The sequence below is a fragment of the Heterodontus francisci genome, chromosome 2 (genome assembly GCF_036365525.1).
Source record: "Heterodontus francisci isolate sHetFra1 chromosome 2, sHetFra1.hap1, whole genome shotgun sequence".
Lineage (NCBI taxonomy): Eukaryota > Metazoa > Chordata > Chondrichthyes > Heterodontiformes > Heterodontidae > Heterodontus > Heterodontus francisci.
Window position 1 is genome coordinate 15,634,664 of NC_090372.1, and position 20,283 is coordinate 15,654,946.

General features: G+C 41.6%; 1 protein-coding gene across 1 annotated transcript in view; it reads left to right on the forward strand.

Moving 5' to 3' along the window:
• Window positions 1–1,355: 1,355 nt before the first annotated feature.
• LOC137382596 (dnaJ homolog subfamily C member 13) overlaps window positions 1,356–20,283 on the forward strand; it is a 155,466-nt gene continuing 136,538 nt past the window's right edge. Inside the window, exons 1-2 of the mRNA XM_068054739.1 lie at window positions 1,356–1,723; window positions 15,190–15,270. Coding sequence (XP_067910840.1) covers window positions 15,203–15,270 — 68 coding nt within the window. The 5' untranslated portion in view covers window positions 1,356–1,723; window positions 15,190–15,202. The remainder of the gene's footprint in view (window positions 1,724–15,189; window positions 15,271–20,283) is intronic.

Sequence of the window (20,283 nt, forward strand, 5' to 3'; positions counted from 1 at the left end):
TGATCTTGTGTGGAGGAAAATTCCTTCTTCAGAGGATTTGAACGCATGTGAAAGCAGCAGGGAGAAGAAAATCCCAAAAAGTGTGGGTGCGAGAACACAGCCCTGTTTCACACCACTCAGGATAGGAAAGGGCTCTGATGAGGAGCCGCCATGTTGAATTGTGCCTTTCATATTGTCATGGAATGAGGTGATGATACTTAGTAGCTTTGGTGGACATCCGATCTTTTCTAGTAGTCTGAAGAGACCACGTCTGCTGACGAGGTCAAAGGCTTTGGTGAGATCAATGAAAGCAATGTAGAGGGGCATCTGTTGTTCACGGCATTTCTCCTGTATCTGACGAAGGGAGAACAGCATGTCAATAGTCGATCTCTCTGCACGAAAGCCACTCTGTGCCTCAGGGTAGACGCGCTCGGCCAGCTTCTGGAGCCTGTTCAGAGCGACTCGAGCAAAGACTTTCCCCACTATGCTGAGCAGGGAGATTCCACGGTAGTTGTTGCAGTCACCGCGGTCACCTTTGTTTTTATAGAGGGTGATGATGTTGGCATCGCGCATGTCCTGGGGTACTGCTCCCTCGTCCCAGCACAGGCATAGCAGTTCATGTAGTGCTGAGAGTATAGCAGGCTTGGCACTCTTGATTATTTCAGGGGTAATGCTGTCCTTCCCAAAAATTCCTAAAAATACACTACATAAAACACAATCAAAATGCTGCTGTTAGGTACTTACAGCTTTATTTGCTCTAATCTAATATAATGCTGGGTATACCCTATACCCACCCCAAGCCTGTCCAAGTGCATTTTCGGTTTCACTCACGAATCAGATGCCCATAGTGGAGGCATTTGCTAGACATGTGTAATTCCCAGCATTACTGCAAGTAACAAAATGATCATGCAGTGGCCGCTAAGATGCTTGAAAATTTCCAGGGTTGCTAGGCATGAATGAAGATCACCGAAATATCCTGGAAATGGCTTCGTCTTGAAACAAAAACGTTTAAAATTAACCAGAATATTCAATTTTTTTTAGTTGTATATCAGTTCCAGAACACTTGGACCCCCGAGCAATACATCAGCAGTTGGGAGAGGGGAGGCATTTGGAAGGAGTATGGAAAATTCTGATTAATTTTCTTTTTCTTATTTTAATTCAAACTATAAGGAGTACTTTTCGCGTCATACGGACATATATATTTAAACACACACACACACCAGGGCAAACCATCTGCAACCTTGGCCGCGTGATCCCCTCCAGCGTCGCGTTTCCGTTGGCGACGACAAAGACGTCGCTTTAAAATGGCGTAACCGCCGGCCACTGCCGATTGCGCAACCTCCGGTGTGGTCAGGTGACGGTCTCGTGAGGGCGGCGGCGCGTGCGCACTGCTGGCAGTCTGAAAATGGCAGCTTCCTAGGAGAGGGAGAGAAGAGCGGCGGCAGGAGCGGCAGCGACAGCGGCAGGAGTAGACCCAGTACATCGCGCGGGCCCCAACCAGCTTCTCTCCCAGCACCGCAGGAGCCCGGTTAAAGTCACTGAGGTTTGCGGCGGGTGGGTGACAGCGGTTTCGGCCGGGCCCCGCTCCCTTCATCTACCGATGTCGCTTGTGTGTTGGAGACGGAGTTGGGTTTAGCACGGGTCCCGGTCAACTGTGCTTCGGCGAGCCCGAGTCCCGCTGCTCTCCGTGCAATACATACTGTGGTTTCAAAGTGTTGTGATCACTTTGTATCAGCAGCTCGAGGTATAAGGAAATTGATTTAACTTGGAGTGAAATTATTTATGTAGTGTTCATGTCTTCAACAGGCATTAAAGTGTTGTCACTTTTGTAACGTAGGCAAATGTGTGCCAAGTTGCACACAGCAAGGCCTCTCACAAGCAGCAATGAGATAACTGAACAGATCATCTATTTTTGGTGGTGTTGTCTGAGAGGAATGTTTGCTAGGGCACCAAGGGAGCTTTCTGCTCTTTGGATAGTGCCATGGGATTTTTATGTCCACCTGGAGCATACAGATGTGGCGTTGATTTGACAGTGACAGTGCAACACTCCTGGGTTGTACTGAATTATCAGCCTATACTGTGGGGCTTGATTTCCCCCAACTTTCTGTCTTAGAGACAGTGATACCTATGATCTATCATGACGATTCATAAAGTTAAAAAGCTTGGACACTGCACTAACTGCTGTCTTTGGTTCCTTTGTGGAGAAAAATGAAGGAATTATTCCCCTGTAGTTGTCTCCTTTTGTCTCTACTTTCATTTTTCTCTGCTTAAACTTTGCCTAATTTTTCACTTCCTCTCTCTTTCTATCTCTTCTATATGTCACTTTCTTTGTGTGTCCCTCACTAAGCCTTACATTCCCTTTCTCCTGATGTCTGCATGTCATGCTCTCATTTTCCTTTTGCCTCCCATGAGGGCTTCACAGCCACAGAAAGCATAATCTCATCATTAGTAAGGAGTAATCAGAAGAGGAAGCCAGCAAGTGGAGGGCTCAGTTGGAAGAAAATGAGACTTTTCTCAAAGAGGCTGGAATCTGGGAGCAATTTGTGTTTCTGGCACTTTGCAGCCTCAGATATCAGCTTCTCTGCTTTTCCGGCCCCCACCCAACTGACTCGGCAACATTAAGCAAAGCACATGCTGGCTGAATGAAACTGTGGTGTTGGCTGAACCAGTCTGACCCCTGACTCCAAGAGGCCCTGAAGAAACTCACTGGTTTCAAGATGCATATTTCCTCCCATCTTTGGGAGATGCCAACAGTTGAAGGTTGGAGGGATGGGATGGTAAATTTAATCTAGAAAAATATATTTTAATATTGCTAGATCAAATAGCCATGTGTATTTTGGACTTTGGCAGCCTCAATTCAGCTAAGTTGGTGGCAGTCAAATGTGAAATGTTTCTACAGTGCTTTTCATGGACAGAAAAAATCCTCAGCCTTTTGCATGTAGAAAAGAAAATGCAGACAAGCTATAGGCCAAAAGGGGAAAGTAGTAGAGTTGAAAGCATTGCTGAAGGAAAACTTTGAAAGGGCAAGAGTTAGCAAGGTGGAATGGATTTAAGGATCGGTGGTGAGTTTGTATGGGTTTGTGTTATTGGGAAGTAATGAGAAGTAAAATGCTATGAGTGCAAGCTGTGATCAGAATGTACAGGTGAATGGTGGGGTAGGGAGAATTTAATGTTTACAACATTGAGTGATTTAGGCATGTGAATTTCTGGATTTGGGTATAGGTGACATAAATGTCAGCCACAGTTTTTGAAAAGCTTGGAAATGTAGTATACAGCGAGGAGGATAGTAGCAGATTCACGAGGGCATCGCCAGACTGGTGAAATGGGTAGATACGTGATTAATGCAGTATTATGCAGAGAGATGTGAAGTAATGCACTTTGGAAGGAAGAATATAGGAAGGCAATAGAAATTAAATGGTGCAATATTTAAGGGTATGCAGGACCAGAAACCTGGGGGTTTACTTGCACAAATCTTTGAAGATGGCAGGATAAGTTGATGTGGCTGTTTTTTAAAACATACATGATCCTTGGTTTTATAAATAGACATACAGTACAAAGCAAGGAAGTTGTGGTAAATCTTTACAAGTCATTGGTTAGACCTCCGTATTGTTGAATTCTGGGTACCACATTTTGGGAAGGATGTCAAAGCCTTGGCAAGGGTGCAGAGGAAATTTGCCAGAATGCTACCGGGGAGAAAGGACTTCAGTTATGCGGTGAGACCAGAGAAGCTCAGATTTTTCTCCTTGGAGCAGAGAAGGTTAAGGGGTGATTTAATAGTATACAAGTTTATGAAAGTTTTGATCAAGTAGATGGGAAGAAACTTTCCACCAGCAGGAGGATCGGTGACCAGAGGACACAGAATTAAAGTGATTGGCAAAAAAATAAAATTCTGGGGGGGGGGGGGGAAATGAGAACTTTTCTTGTTCAGTGAGTTTTTAACAATCTGGAATACATTACCTGAATGGCTGGTGAAAGCAGATTTATAACTTTCAAAAGGGAATTGGATGATATAATTGAAAAGGAGAAATTTGCAGGGGAGTGGTGCTAATCGGATAGCTCTTTCAAAGAGCACAGACACAGTGGGCTGAATGGATTCCTTCTAGGCTCTGATTCTGTGGGGAGTAGATTGTATTTCTTGTTTTGCTGTATGTGAATTTGTAGTTGTGGATGTTTGAAACAGGCTGTTCGTACTGTAGTTAAATCTACATCAGAGCACCAATGTCTGATAGTGTCCATAGCTTGATCTGTGGAAACTGATGGGACATTAATTTAAACCTTGTTTCCTTTCAGTTATCAAACTTCTTGAGAAGCTTGTTTATAATAAAGTTTACTTGACATGTGAATGTTAAGTGTTGACTTCATACAGACAATGGCTTGCAAACAAAAGTACTTGCCTACCTTGCTGAATAACTTAAATAATGTTAGATTTGGCATCACTTGTAGTGCTCAGTAATTGTATGCTGTGCTGTTCATGGTTGTCCTAGTGGGTGAAAAGTACATTAAATTTAATAGTTCAATTTTAAAATAATTTGCAGTTTTTTTTCAACAGCCCTGCAATGATTGTTGGCTATTTCTGTATCGTGTTGCAAATTCTTTTGTTAAAACATCCTTTTGAATTTGAGAAATTGCAGCCATCCAAATGGTCCAAATTGAAACTAATTTAATGCTTCACAAAGTTGTTTGGCCAACTGCAAATCTTTTTGATTGTGTATTGTATTCTAACCGGAAATATGCAATCCTTAACCGCTAGACATCAGGATATGTAATTTTACTTATCTGTCTGATGTAAAATTTAAGTGAAGATTGGTTCAGTCTAGTCAGATCCAGTTAAGTGCAGAGCATTGATTGCAACAATATTACTTTTGTTTTATGTCTATCATAGTCATACAGCAAAAGAGGTAAATTACTCATTTATATGTCAGCCATGCCCTCTGCCTTCATAAGACGACTCCTTTTTGTCCCTAATTGCCACCACCCTTCCTTTGATTAGCCTTGTACTAATGTTTATAAAAGTCTTGAGTTTACTTTTGATGCCCGCTTTTCTCATGCTTGCTTTGCTCCTCGTATTTCACTTTTCTGTTCTCCTCTGCACTTTCTGTATTCTGCTTGTCCTTTCTTGTAACTACTGTAAACCTAACATTGTGTTTACTGTTTCGCAAATGCCGTCCCTCCGACTGCACGTGCTGGAATCTTGTTATATAGGTGAACAGGTCTGTGAAATGTAGTTGCTCCTGATGTCTAATGTAGTTCTGTGTTTGTGTAACTCATAACCACTATCCACTGGCCATCTGAACCTATCCGGCTTGAATGTCCTATCCACATGGACAAACACTAATCCTTTCATTATTTTAAAGATACCAATCAAATGAATTCTAAGCTTTAATAAACAACCCCAGCACACACTCTGTTATAGTTAATAACAGCTATGGAACTAGTGGTCCTTCTCTGAACCTTTTCAAAGCCTCTATCACCCACCAAATGAGAGGACCAAAGCTGGACACAATAATATTGTTTTGTATTTAATCATCCTGGCTACAAATCCTAGCACACCCTTTTGTTTACTGGTCATGGATCGTCTAAGTTTCATGTGCTAACACCCAGGTTTTTCTCAAGTTCAACAACCTTGAGCGTGCAACCCCACATAATGCAAACCTGCGTGGTGTTGCTCCTACCCATGTGCATAACTATATTTATTAAATTACAGTTACCAGATGTGGACCAATTTCTCCTCCACATCTAGATCTTTAATATGTATTTTTCTCATCTAAGTTCCTTACACATGCACGTTTCTTTGTGTCATCTGCAAACTTGCAGACTGTTCCCGTAATGTCATCATCCAGATCATTGATAAAGATGAAGGACAACAGTCCGAGCGCTGAGCCTTGAGAAACTCCTTTGCTAAGTTCTCCCTCAGGAGAGTGGCTACCATTAATGACTCATTCTTCCATGAGGATGTATCCAATTCCTTGCCTAGCTCAAAATCTGTCATAAAAGACAGACAATGCTGGAAAACACTCAGCAGGTCAGTCAGTAGCTGTGGAGAGAGGAAGAGTTAATGTTTCAGTTGTGGCACCTGGTCAAAGGGCTGTTGGAAGTCAAGATGTACAATTTTGGTGGGACTTCTACTTTTTTATCACCCTAGTAAACACCTCGTATCTCACCAACCTGGTTGAATTTATTGAACAAAAAGCAAAATATTTCAGTTGCTCAAAATCTGAAACACAAATGGAAATCATGCAAACATTCAGCTCGTCAGGCAGCATCTGGAGAGAACATAATTCTACATTTCAGATACAAAACCCTTCCTCAGAACTTTATTTATTTTATTTATTTAGAGATATAGCACTGAAACAGGCTCTTCGGCCCACCGAGTCTGTGCCGACCAACAACCACCCATTTATACTAATCTGACATTAATCCCATATTCTCTACCACATCCCCACCATTCTCCGACCACCTACCTACACCAGGAGCAATTTACAATGGCCAATTTACCTATCAACTTGCAAGTCTTTGGCTGTGGGAGGAAACCGGAGCACCCAGCGGAAACCCATGCAGTCACAGGGAGAACTTGCAAACTCCGCACAGGCAATACCCAGAACTGAGCCCGGGTCGCTGGAGCTGTGGGGCTGCGGTGCTAGCCACTGTGCCGCTTAACTTACTGGCTGAAACGTTGTGTTCCCTTGATAGATTCTGAATATATATGTGAATTTCTGTTTTTGATGAAGCATGACCTTTTCAAAAAGCTATGTAGAGATTCTGTAATAATCCCTTTCTCTGTCCAGGTGGTCTTGCAGTTTATCTCTAATGATCCCATCTAGCTTATACTGGTCAAACTAATGTGTCTGAGAGTTCCTGGTTTTGACCTATTTTATCTTTTAAAATATTGGTACAACTTTGGCCTCTTCAGAGCAATCCCAAACCTTAATGCGCAGTTAAATAAGATGAGCACGAGAACACTTCCAGGGCCTGTTCCCCTTTTTTTGATCACTTTCAGTCAGGGGTGATCAATCTATGGAGTGCAATTGGAATTTGGCTTCTGAAGCTAAATTTTTACCGAAGTTTTAACCAGAGCAGTCCACATGTTCATTTACACATTTGTGTCTCAGTAACAAATATTGAAAGCGCTTTATTTTTGTAATATGAAACATGTGTTAACTAGCTTTTGTGCAATTAATCTATAATTGATAAGCTCCCACGCAGTGTGGTAGCACCAATGTAATATGAAAGTGTCTTCCTTTGTAACTCTGGCAAGGACTATATTAACATTTGTATTTCTAATCAACACAAGCAATGGTGAAACTTGTACTGTTGCACTATTTTATTTTCAAATCTTCTAGGCAGTTCTTTAAAGTCCTTTTTTAATAAAGATACAACTTATTTGTGCATATCTTCAACACCCACACCCAGAACATCGCAGGGCCCTGTTCCTGTTTAACCAATTTTGGTATTTCGTAATAGCCATATGAATACATCTCCTTCCATGAACCCATATCTTGCAAGACCTTGTTCTGATGTTGCAATTTGCTTTGTAGCTACTGGGGAAAAAATGATCTTTTTGTTAAATCAGTATCTTGTGTAAAATTTCTAGTAATTGCAAGAAAGTTCTTCTCCGCTTATCAGAAACTTCAGTGCGACAGAAGCTGATCACTTTGTGTTGAAATAACTGTACTGGACTTTGTACTTAAAGCCCTGCGAACTTGGAGTTCGTGCACCTACTCCATGCTGGAATCCCCGTGTAGCATTGGAAATGTGCCTGGGAGGTTGGTTCTCTATGCCATTTACTTGATCAGTACAAGAGTGAGCTACACTACTGCTGCACTTATACATTCGAAACCTTTGCCTACCATAAAAGTTCTGTATATGGAGCACTGTTTAGTTTAGAGATACAGCACTGAAACATTAAAGCGAGGCCTCACCTGCTCTCTCAGATGGATATAAAAAGATCCCTTTACATTTGTTTTTATTATTTATTTATTTTGAGATACAGCACTGAAACAGGCCCTTTGGCCTACTGAGTCTGTGCCGACCATCAACCACCCATTTTATACTAATCCTACACTAATTCCACATTACTACCACATCCCCACCTGTCCCTATATTTCCCTACCACCTACCTATACTAGGGGCAATTTATAAAGGCCAATTAACCTATCAACCTGCAAGTCTTTGGCATGTGGGAGGAAACCGGAGCACCCGGAGGAAACCCACGCAGACACAGGGAGAACTTGCAAACTCCACACAGGCAGTACCCAGAATTGAACCCGGGTCGCTGGAGCTGTGAGGCTGCGGTGCTAACCACTGCGCCACTGTGCCGCCCTGTGTCATTTGAAACTCTCCAGTGTATGCTGAAGTTGGACAGTGGTGCTAGCCACTGGTTGTTAAAGCAGATTGCAACATACTGTGGAAAATTGTACTTCATCAAGTTCTTTGCTTCTATCAACAGCATAAAGCAAATCATGCCATGTGTTTTGTTAGGTGTTTGTGGTTACTCCATTTAATGCCACCCAGTGCATTTTTAAAACATTTTCTTTTATTCTTGCTGTACTTGAATCTCAATTGTTTTTAACAGCAGCAGTTCCTAAAAATAACTATCATGCTGCCAAACTGTAATTTCCAGATGCTGTGAATCCATGATTAGCCAATCTTTGTGGAAACACCACATCCCTTTGCAACAGATGAACTTTTAGTATATAAAATACTTATTGTTGCACTCTTTAAGATAGTGATTGTATTTTTGTGTAGGTTTATTTTAATCAACTTTGGGCTGGTTTGTGAATTACTTTAAAAGCTTTTTTTTTGTGGGGGGGGTGCGGGGGGGCCAGTCAAACACTGCCTCTTTCATTGCTTAAAAGTATCATGACAACACCTAACCACAGAGCAGCCAGTCAACAAATGTGCAAACAACTAGGCTGTAGGGTTAGTTAACCTATTAAATAGAATATGTAACTTTTTTTTTTTTATTTTGCTACAGTTATCTACTTTCTTGCTGTTGGCCTTGGCTGCTTTTGGTTTGTGCATGCCATTTTGTTTGTATACTTCATTATGAATTTTTGCTTATTTTGCTGCTCACATTTTTAGGACCTTAAACTGTTTTCCCATCACATGGCTTTGTTCCCAGCTATTGGTCGTGTTAGAAAAAGCAAGACTTGCATTTTTGTAGTGCCTTTCACGATCACAGGACATCCCAAAGGGCTTTACAGCCAATGAAGAGCTTTTGAAGCGTAGTCACTGTTGTAGGAATCTGGGCAGCCAATTGGCACACAGCAAGCTCCCACAATCAGCGAAGTGCTAATGACCAGATAATCTGTTTTGTGATATTAATTTGAGGGAGGAAATATTGGCCTGGACACTCCTGTGCTCTTTGAGATAATGTCAAGGGATCTTTTTACATCCATCTGAGAGCAGGTGGGGCCTCGCTTTAATGTCTCCTCTGAAAGACTGCACCTCTGACAGTTCAGTGCTCCCTCAGTGCTGACCTGAGTGTCAGCCTTGATTTTTGTGCTCCAGCCTGGAATGGGACTTGAACCCAGAACCTTGGCACTCCGAGGCAAGAGCATTACCAACTGAGCCACCTGTAAGGGCAGGCTCATGGTGCTGGATGGCCAAGGAGAGGCAGTAGAGGAATATGGCATGTCCAGAGTGGCACTTGAATCCGCAACCATCTGACACAGGCTAGAGCGCTGTCGCCTGAGCCACAGCTGATGTTAAAGAAACTATTTAATAAACTTTCCAAATACCTAGAATGTTGGAATAGGACAGATTTTAGAAAGCTTCTTGAAGTGAGGTGACAGAGACATTGACACACAGGCTGTAGGTCCGAGATGGGGTGTGTGCTGAAAGAGGTTACAAGGTGCAGAATAAATATACCATTTTAACAAAGATACTTAAAGTTTCAGGCTGCTGTTGATAGAACTGAGAAACAAACTAAAAGTGAAGTGGACATTATTGGGGGTTGATAGGAATACTGAGAGGTAGCGTAGTGAAAATGTGTAGAGAGAATCTCAAATGTTAACAATTACATCTATAAATCAATTAAAACAAAATGTTTGTGTGATATGGGATCCTGAAAGAGAGTGAGAATAAACAGAAATTGGTGGGAATACTTAATATTTCTCATTAGTCTTTTATGGAAGAGGCAATTGGGCAGGAAGTTAATTCTGTATTGCTGTAGAGGGAGAACAAAGTGCCAAGACCTGGCAGCATACATCCATAAGAACATAAATAGGAGCAGGAGTAACCATACAGCCTCGAGCCTGCTGCGCCATTCAATATGATCATGGTTGATCTTCCGCCTCAATTCCACTTTCCCGCCGCTCCACATATCCCTTGATTTCCTGAGATGAAAGGTCTGTCTATCTGGGTCTTAATCCAAATATACTTGGGGGAAGAAATAGCAGTGGCCCTAGAAATTATGGCCAATATAATGCCAATTTCAAAAAGGGAGATGGAACTTGGCCAACTAATTACTGGCTAGTTAGTTTAACATCTGTGTTGGGGAAATGCTTGGAATTGTTCAAGATGAAATTTACTAAATTTCTTAAATTAGCAACCACCACAGATTCAAAGGAAGATTGTACTCGTCAAACTTTGAGTTGACACATGGTAGGTGGGGGTGGAAATACAGTGGATGTGGTGTATATTGACTTTCAGAAAATGAAAATACCACATGGGCTTGGAAAAGTTTAAGGGGTATGAAATTGGGAGGAAGAGAAAATTGGATTTAAAAACTAGAGAAAGCCAATTCTGCTCTGGGACTGCTTTTCAGCTGGTTACACCAATGATTTGGATATAGGGCGAGAAAGGAGTGGGTCTATATGTTTTAAACATGACTTGTGTACAAGTCATTTCTGATTGTTCCCTGGTACTGAATATGAAATTGGAGCCAATCAAAGTGGGACAAAAAGCTCTATTCTGTTGAAAGCAAGGAGCCAGATAACAGCCCAACAGTAGCAAAGAACAGAACCAATTGTGTGATTCCATGTCATTTTTAAATTCCTGCATGCCATCTTGTTTTCTCCTCCATGTTGAGGACTTAGTGCTGGATACATTTTCTGACTGACTTCTATCTAACATTCTGGACAACATTCACAGAATGCACCAGCATTGCCGAGTAATCTGAGCTAAAATTCTTCAAATGCTGCCTGCCTTAATCATATTTTGGAATCAAGAAGGTGTTTATTGATGCACCATGAATTTTGATTGGTTAGTCTTTATTGCCATTCACTGATCATACCAGAACTTCCTGTTTGTAAGCCTTATTTCCTTTATCCTGCCTACTGTTAATGTTTGAAGGAAGGGTGCATAAAGAATGAGGAAACCTTTATTGTAGTAGTGTGATTTTTGGTTGAAAATATCAAAACGAGGTGCAGTGGTAACTTCTGAAATTTGAGATAACAGGAAAGACTAGGCAACAATTGATTTCTTAATGCAAGTAGCATTTTTATTTAGCAGAAGTGCCAGAGAGGAGATGAGAATTTTTGAGTTGTGATTTGGAAGACGGTTCTGAAAGGCTGGTGAAAGCTGATTCAATAGTAACTTTCAAAAAGGAATTGAATAAGTACTTGGCAGGGTGATCAGGAAAGAGCAGGGAAATGGGACTAATGGACATGTAGGCTGAATGGCCTCCTGTGCTCTGATTCAGTGTGAGGTGACATTTTTTTCCTTGTTTACCTGCACTGGGCAAGGAAAGTATTTGGTTTCCAGAATAAATCTACAAAAATACAATCAAATTTGACATTTCCCAACACTTTTCTCAGTGTGGACTCTTTTTTTTTTTTTCCTCCACTGCAACCTCCCCATGTGCTCTCTGGAACTATTGAATAGACCACCGTAATGCCATGGAAGATCCACTGAAATCTATATAAATGAAATTGACAGACATGCCTCAATTCCCAGTCAAAGTCAATAATTTCCTGTTGGCGTCAGAGAAACTTTCCACCAACCGAAAAGATCCTCTGATATTAGGATCTGTCTGTGTACGACTGTAAGACTTTGTGGCATTAAAAAGACAAGTAACATTACACACAGCTGCCCTGAGAATAATACATTGTGCGTTACATCATTATATTGCTCTCCTTTTAAAACATCATTTCACTAGTGCCATGTGAACTTCTCCAGTATGCTTATAATTGTTTGTTTTATTCATTCATGGGATGTGAACATCACTGACAAGGCCAGCATTTATTGCCCATCTCTAATTGCCCTTTTGAAAGTGATGAGCTGCCGCTTTGAACCACTGCAGTCCGTGGGGGATAGCTACACCCACAGTGCTGTTAGGAAGGAAGTTCCTGGATTTTGACACAGCGGTATTCCAAGTCGGGATGTTTTGTGACTTGGAGATGTCGTGGTGTTCCCATGCATTTGCTGGCCTTGTTTGTCTAGGTGGTAGAGGTCATGGGTTTGGAAGGTGCTGTTGAAGGAGCCTTGGCGAGTTGCTGCATTGCATGACTCTGTGCTGGTAGTGGAGGGAGTGCATGTTTAAGGGGAGATGGTTAGATTCATTCTTGTTGGAGATAGTCATTGCCTGGCACTTCAGTGGCAAATAACATTCGCACCACACATCAGCCCAAGCTTGAATGTTGTGCGGATCTTGCTGCAAGTGGATGCAGACAGCTCCGGTAACTGAGGAGTTTCAAATGGTACTGAACACTGCAATGATCAACAAACATCTCACTTCTGACTTCATGTTGAATGGAAGGTCATTGATGAAGCAGCTGAAGATGGTTGGGTCTGGGACTTGACCCTAAGGAACTCTTGCAGCAATATCCTGTGGCTGAGATAATTGGTCTCCAACTACCACAACCATCTTACCTTGTGCTCAGTATGACTCCAGTCAGTGGGGAGTTTTATTCCCATTGCCTTCAATTTTGCTATGGTGCCTTAATTCCGCACTCGATCAAATGCTGCCTAGATGTCAAAAGCAGTCAATCTCACCCCTGGAATTCAACTCTCTTTGCCATGATGGACCAAGGCTGTAATGAGGTCTGGAGCCAAGTGGTCCTGGCAGAACCCCAACTGAGCATTGGTGAGTAAGTGTTGCTTGATAGCACTATCAAGGATGCTTTTCTTCATTTTGCTGATGATTGAGAGTATACTGATGGGGCAGTAATTAGCTGGATTGGGTTTGTACTGCTTTTTGTAGACAGGACGTACCTGGGCACTTTTCTGTATTGTCAGGTAGATGCGGTGTTATACTGAAACAGCTTGGCTAGCAGCACGCCTAGTTCTGGAGGACAAGCCTTCAGTACTACAGCCGGGATGTTGTCGGCGCCCATAGCCTTTGCTGTATCCAGTGCCTTCAGCCGTTTCTTGATATCACGTCGAGTAAATCGAATTGGCTGAAGACCAGCATCTATGATGATGGGGACCTCAGGAGGCGGTCGAGATGGATCACCCACTCAGCACTTCTGGCTGAAGATGGTTGCAAATGTTCCAGCCTTGTCTTTTGCACTAGCATGCTGGACTCCCCCCATCATTGAGGATGGGGATGTTTGTGGGGCCACTACATCCTCTGGTTAGTTAAGTATCCACCACCATTCGTGACTCGATGGGGCAGGACTGCAGACTATGATTTAATCTGTTGGATGTGGAATCATTTAGCTGTCTATAGCATGTTGCTTCTGCTGTTTAGCATGCATGTAGTCCTGTGTAGTAGCTTCACCAGGTTAGCACCTCATTTTTAGGTATGTGTTGCTGTTCCTGACGTGCTCACTTATACCTCTCATTGAACCAGGGTTGATTCCCTGGCTTGATAATGGTAGCGATATGCCACCAGACCATGAGGTTACAGATTATGGTTGAATACAATTCTGCTGCTGCTCATGGCCCACAATCCATCATGGATGCCCAGTTTTGAGCTGTTCGTTTGGTTCTGAATCGTCCGCTTAGCATGGTGGCGTCACACAATATGGTCAAGTGTGTCCTCAGTGTGAAGACGGGACTTGGTCTCCACAAGGACTGTGCGTTGGTCACTCCTATCCATACTGTCATGGACAGAAGCATTTGTGACCTGTAGATTGGTGAGAGTGACATCAAGCAGGTTTTTCCCTGTTGGTTTTCTCACCATCTGTCCCAAGCCCAGTCTGGCAGATATGTCCTTCAGGACTCTGCTAGCTCAGTCAGCGGTGGTGCTACCGAGCCACTCTTGGTGATGGGTATTGAAGTACCACCGCGCCCCCCCCCCCCCCCCCCCCCCTCAATCTTGACTATATTATGTGCTCTTGCTACTCTCAGTGCTGCTTCTAAATAGTGTTCAACACAGAGGAGTGCTTGCTCATCAGCTGAGGGACATCTGTAGGTGGTAATCAGTAGGAGGTTTTCTTGCTGATATTTGACCTGATGCCGTGAGACTTTGAGGTCTGGAGTCAATGTTGACTCCCAGGACCATTTTCTCTTGACTTTGCCAATGTGCTGCCATCTCTAGTGGGTCTGTCCTGCCAGTAGGACAGCCCATACCCAAGGATGGTGATGGAGGAGTCTGGGACAGTGGCTGTAAGGTATGGTTCACTGGCATTGTGGTAATGTAGCTGAACTAGTAATCCAGAGTCCCAGACTAATGCCCTGGGGACACTAGTTCAAATCTCACCATGGCAGCTGATGGAATCTAAATTCAGTTAACTTTTAAATAATAAAAATCTGGAATTGAAAGTTGGTCTCAGTAATGGTACCATGAAACTATTAATCGTTGTAAAAGCCTACCTAGTTCACTAATGTCCTTTAGGCAAGAAAATCTGCCGTCCTTTCCTGGTCTGGCCTATATGTGACTCCAGACCCACAGCAATGCGGTTTGTTCTTAACTTCCCTCTGAAATGGCCTACCAAGCCACTCAGTTGTCAAGGGCAGTTAGGGATGGGTGACAAATGCTGGATCTTGCCAGCGATGCCCTCATCCCATGAAACAATTTAAAAGATATTACTATGTCGGGCTGTTCCTTGTCTAGTCTGTGCCAATTTTGGCTCAGGTGCCCAGATGTTGGTGTGGAAGACTTTGCAGCGTCAACTGGGCGGGGGGTGCCTAGATCGAAGCCAGGTGGTCCGTCCGCTTTATTCAACTTTTCTGTAGCGGTTTAATACAACGAAGTGGCTTGGTAGGCCATTTCAGAGGGCATTTCAAGAGTCAACTGCAGTTGACAAGATAATCAGTTAACAATTTGTAAATGTTCACTTTTTTTTTGTTCTCTACCTATATATGTCACATTTTGTTTTTCAGGCCACGCTTCAAAATGAATATCATCAAAGAAAATAAAGATTTGGCCTGTTTCTACACAACAAAACACTCATGGAGGGGAAAGTAAGTACTCTTTCTGATATTGGAGGTAATTGTTCCATATTGTTGAAAAGTTTACGCAATTTAAAAAAATTTAATTATTGTCTGCAATTTTTTAAATAACATTTCTGGTTTTCAGTTGCAATTGAAGATTTTCATGCTGTTGAGAAGAAAGCTCCATCTATACAGTGCCTTGTCACTTCCTCAAGATGATTCAAAGGCTTTCACTAGAAATTAGATACTCCTTGAAATGCAGTTACGATTAAATAGGTGTAACATTTTAGGACTTTACCTATTTGGAACAAACGGAGTCACCATAAATATCAGTTGTTTACTTTTGCATACAGTATTAGTTTTGAGATGCTGGTCAGTGCTTTGTTCTGTGTATTTCATATGGGTTTTCATATAATGGGAGGCATAGTTGAATAGATATACTAGTGCTGCAAATAGAAATTTCACATCAAAGATATCCCAAGTTGTTTTGATTTAATATGAAGAGCTGTAGGAAATGGATGTGTCTTGCTGGAAAACAGAATTTTGTTTATTCGATGCTAAATAAACATTTGTTTGCTTATAACTGTGCCATGAGTGCTTCCGATTTGCCTTCCAAAAAGGTAGAGGAGCACGTAGTATATGGGACATCATGGAATTCCATACCATTCTTATTGTAGAGCTGGAGAACTTTGTTCAGATTCATTGTGGGAATCTTTTTTTATAGTATGCTGCTTTTGGTGTTTCGCATGTGTGATGCCCTGTATAGTAGCTGTACTAGGTTGCTAGTTGGTATGCCTGATGCTACTCCTGACTTGCCCTCCTACAGCTCCAATTTCCCTTTCAAATAGAATTGACTATCTGGTTTGCCAATGATGAAGGAATGAAGTTACAGATTGTGGCAGTATACAGTTCTGCTGTTGGCACACGTTGCCTCATGGGTGCCAAATTTTGGGCTAGTAGGTCTTAGTTTGTCTCATGTAGCATGTTGGTGGTGCCACACTACATGATTTAGCAGGTCCTCATTGTGGGGATATGACTTTGTCTTCAGGACTCCTTGTGTTGGTCCCCTCACTACTTGGCACAGCCCCAGTCTGGCAGTTATGTCATTCAGAGCTCTGAGTGTGTTAATACCTATCCTCAATTTTGGTTGGTTTCCATATTTTCATTGCAATTAATACAGTTTAGACAAACTGGTGAAATGTGCAAACACATGGTAAATGCAATTTTAATTCATACAAGTGTGAAGGGATGCACTTTGGGAGGAACAACATGGAGAGGCAGTATAGTCTAAATGGCTTGATTTTGAGGAGTGTGTAAGAGCATAGGGACCTGCAGGCACATATTCACAAATCTTTGAACTTGGCAGGACAAGTTGATAAGGTAGTTCAGAAATTGCAGGGGATACTTGGCTTTGTAAATAGGAGTATTGAATGCAAAAACAAGGAAGTCATGCTAAACCTTTACAAGTCACAAGTTAGGCCTCAGCTGAAGTATGTCTAGGAGGGGTGTCAAGGCCTTGGAGAAGTGATTTTACCAGGATGGTACTGGGAAGGAGGGACTTCAGTTATGTCAAGAGATTGGAACAGCTGGGATTGAAGGGAGACGTAATAGAGGTATTCGAAATTGAGGGGTTTTGATAAAGCAAGTATGGAGAAACTGTTTCCCCTGGCAAGTGGGTGAGTAACCAGAGGACATGGATTTAAAGTAATTGGCAAAGGAACTAGAAGGGCAATAAAGCAAAACTTTTTAATGGGTTGATGAGATCTGGAAAGTGTTACCTGAAAGGGTGGTAAAAGCAGATACTGCATGAACTTTCTTGAATGTGAATGTGTTCTTGAAGACTAATTTGCAGGGTTACAGGGGATAAAACTGGGGTCTGCAACTAATTCGGGCAACTCGTGCAAAGAGCCAGGATGGGTCAAATGGCCTACCTCTTGCTGTAAGACTGTAATTCTAAGTGACATTTGGGGCACTACTGTTTCTGTAGTGTTTTTCACATAGCTGAAAGCAGTTTTGTAATTACAGGAAGAGTTTTATGAGCTGGTTCAAATGCAGTGTCAGTCAATGTTGATTGAAGTAGCTAGTGCACAATGGATATGCGATTACTGTTGATGCAGTTGGAGATAATGCAAATGTAAACTTGTTGATGGATATGCTATGGTGTAGAAATTTTCTGTAGTTTAATGCATTATGTCTTGAGCTGCTGAAGTACTAAGTTGGCCAGAATTTGAGATCTGTTTCTCCCCCAAAATAGAACCTGTTTTGTAAATCAGGTCTCAAAACAAAGCAACATGCTGAATATTTGGTGTCAATAGATCACATGCTTAAGCTTTCATGTTACAAGTGTTACGACTAGGTGAGAAAGGTGTCTAGGGGTTCCTTTCAGCCTTCACCTGGTCTTACTGTAACAGGGTTTAATTTTAAACACACCGTGTTTTTAGCTCCCCCTTTGGTGAATCCTTGTTTGCCACTTTCCAATTATAAGGCAAAGAAACCAGCACAAACAGGCTTTAAGTTTAATGAAGAAAAATTTAAATTTATTAAACTTAAACTCTAATTCGGTTGACGCCTATGGATACATGACGCACCCACACTAGCATGCATACACGATACATATGCAAATAGAGACAGAAAAGGGCAGAAGAAAAATAAAGTGGAAAAGTTTGAGGCAATATATGAAGATGGTTTTGATTACTGTTCTTCAAGCTAACTGTTGCGTCCTTGATTGTAGGTAGATCTGACTTTTTGTTGGGGGCCAGTATTCTTCTTGAACCTTGTTTGCTGTAGGAGACTTTTCTCTCTTGGGATTCATTTGTCTTCAGTGGATTCAGAGGCTTGAGAAAGAGATGGGTGCAGACAGGAGAGATCTTCTCAGTCCAGGAGCAAACAGACTTTCTCTGAGTTCAAGCTGTTTATACAATTCAGAAAAGCTCGGGTTGCCAAGCAGGTTAGTCATGTGACTAACTGGTCTGACCACGTCTTGGATTGTATCACCTTAGCTGTCTCTGGAATGTTCCTCTTACACACAAGACCTGGTGATCAAGGTCCATTGTGGGTTGAATGTGTCAGGGAATGGTCCTTTTGTCCTTCCAATCACCTGTTAATATGCAAATATCTTTTGCAGCCACGGCTGATCTGATTAACAAGTCCTTTCTTCACTCCAGTAACAGTTTAAAATCAATGTTCATGAGAAAAATAATGTGCCTTATTCTTGGCAGGTGGGGGCCTAGAATGACACAAGTCACAATTACACAGTTTAATGTGAAGCAAGACTTGGAATGGTGAATCTCAGTATTATTAACTTCTTGCACCTTGCTAATACCCAGTGAAGTTATTTATTTTGTTTAAAATAAAATGTTATAGTCACTTTTCCAACATATGTATGACGTTGTCAAAGGAATGATTCAGTTTTCAGAAGCATAAGGTAACTTTAATGTGGTAAACTAGGAAAAAGTTATCTAGTTTATGCTATTTAGGGAAATGTCTCAATCTGCATAGTTGACAGACAAAACAGGGCTTTGCTTGCACTAAGGTATATTTGAGGAATCTCGTACTCCACGACTCTAGCTCCAATCATCTCAGTGGAATTTAACACCTGTCTTTGAATTTGTCCTCTGGCTTTTTCCCAATTGTCACTGTTGGAATTGATCTGGTTCTGATTTTGATAAACTACAAGTCAGTGAGGACTAAGATTATTAAATTGCAGTTGTCTGAGGTGTGAAATGCATGAATATGTAATCTCTATATTTTGCAGCTGTGTACAAGTTAAGAAAGGCATGGGGATCAATAAACTACAAATTAATGAGGATTTGACTGGTGTTGATTTAACACCAATGCAATTCAGAACACTAGGTATTCGTTATCTAATTATTTAGCTGATTCAATGTTAAGCTGTCAGTTTGCTAAATGAAAATCAGGTGACTTAAGTGTAAGCTAATACTGTGAACAGCGAAGTACATGGCAATTTGTATTAAGTGCAGCAAATGTTTTAAACCATTTAAAATGTGCAATTTAAAAAAAAATGAACCCATTAACACCTTATGCATTGCCAACAAAATTGGGACATCTTTGAACAGAACTTCTATAAGAATGTGTTCTCATGCAATAGAATTCTAGGGCCCTTGAGTAGATGTATACTTCTATCAAGAAATGCTGGAACCACTCAGCAGGTCTGACAGCATCTGTGGAAAGATAAGCAGAGTTAACGTTTCGTGTCAGTGACCCTTCTTCGGAACACTGACCCGAAACGTTAACTCTGCTTCTCTTTCCACAGATGCTGCCAGACCTGCTGAGTGGTTCCAGCATTTCTTGTTTTTATTTCAGATTTCCAGCATCTGCAGTATTTTGCTTTTATACTTCTATCAAGTCTTGTTGACGCATTTAACCTGTGAGTTGATTAACTGGCAGAAGAAAATGTCATTTACTAATACTTGACTTGGCCAAGCATCATTCTACAAGAATTTGTGATCTAAAGTCTGGTATATTGAGCAGAATTTAGAGAAACATTATGTTTTAATCCGAATAGGTTAAATTTTAGTACCCACTAATTCACTCACTTAGATAAAAATGCCCTGGGTTTTTCAGCTTAGGAAAAGTCAAACCTTGCCTTTAACAACATCTCTTCAAAGAGCTGAAATTTTGGATCTTAGACTTGCTTGTGGATGGACTTGAGCCTGGAAAGCCAAATCTGCTTTGCCTGCGAGAAATTAGATGGATTGAATCTTTTATGGGAGATAATTATAAGGTTTAAAATCTTTAGGTAGTGGGGCACCACTAAGTGCTGAATGACAATGCCTAAGTGCCTACTTACTGGAAATATCAGACCTTTCTATCAATCCCTTGAGTTGAAATTCTTTCAAACAATAATTGGCACTGATTTGGATTTTATGGCATTTTGCAAGAGCTGTGCAGGTCTAGCACAACACAGTGGTGACTTTACTGCGTCCCTCTGTACTGTACTGCAAACAGTTGTCTTTGACATGTAACCTGCAGTTTTAATGTTAAAATGCAGCACCTGGCTCTCTTGATGGCTTGGCAAGTTTA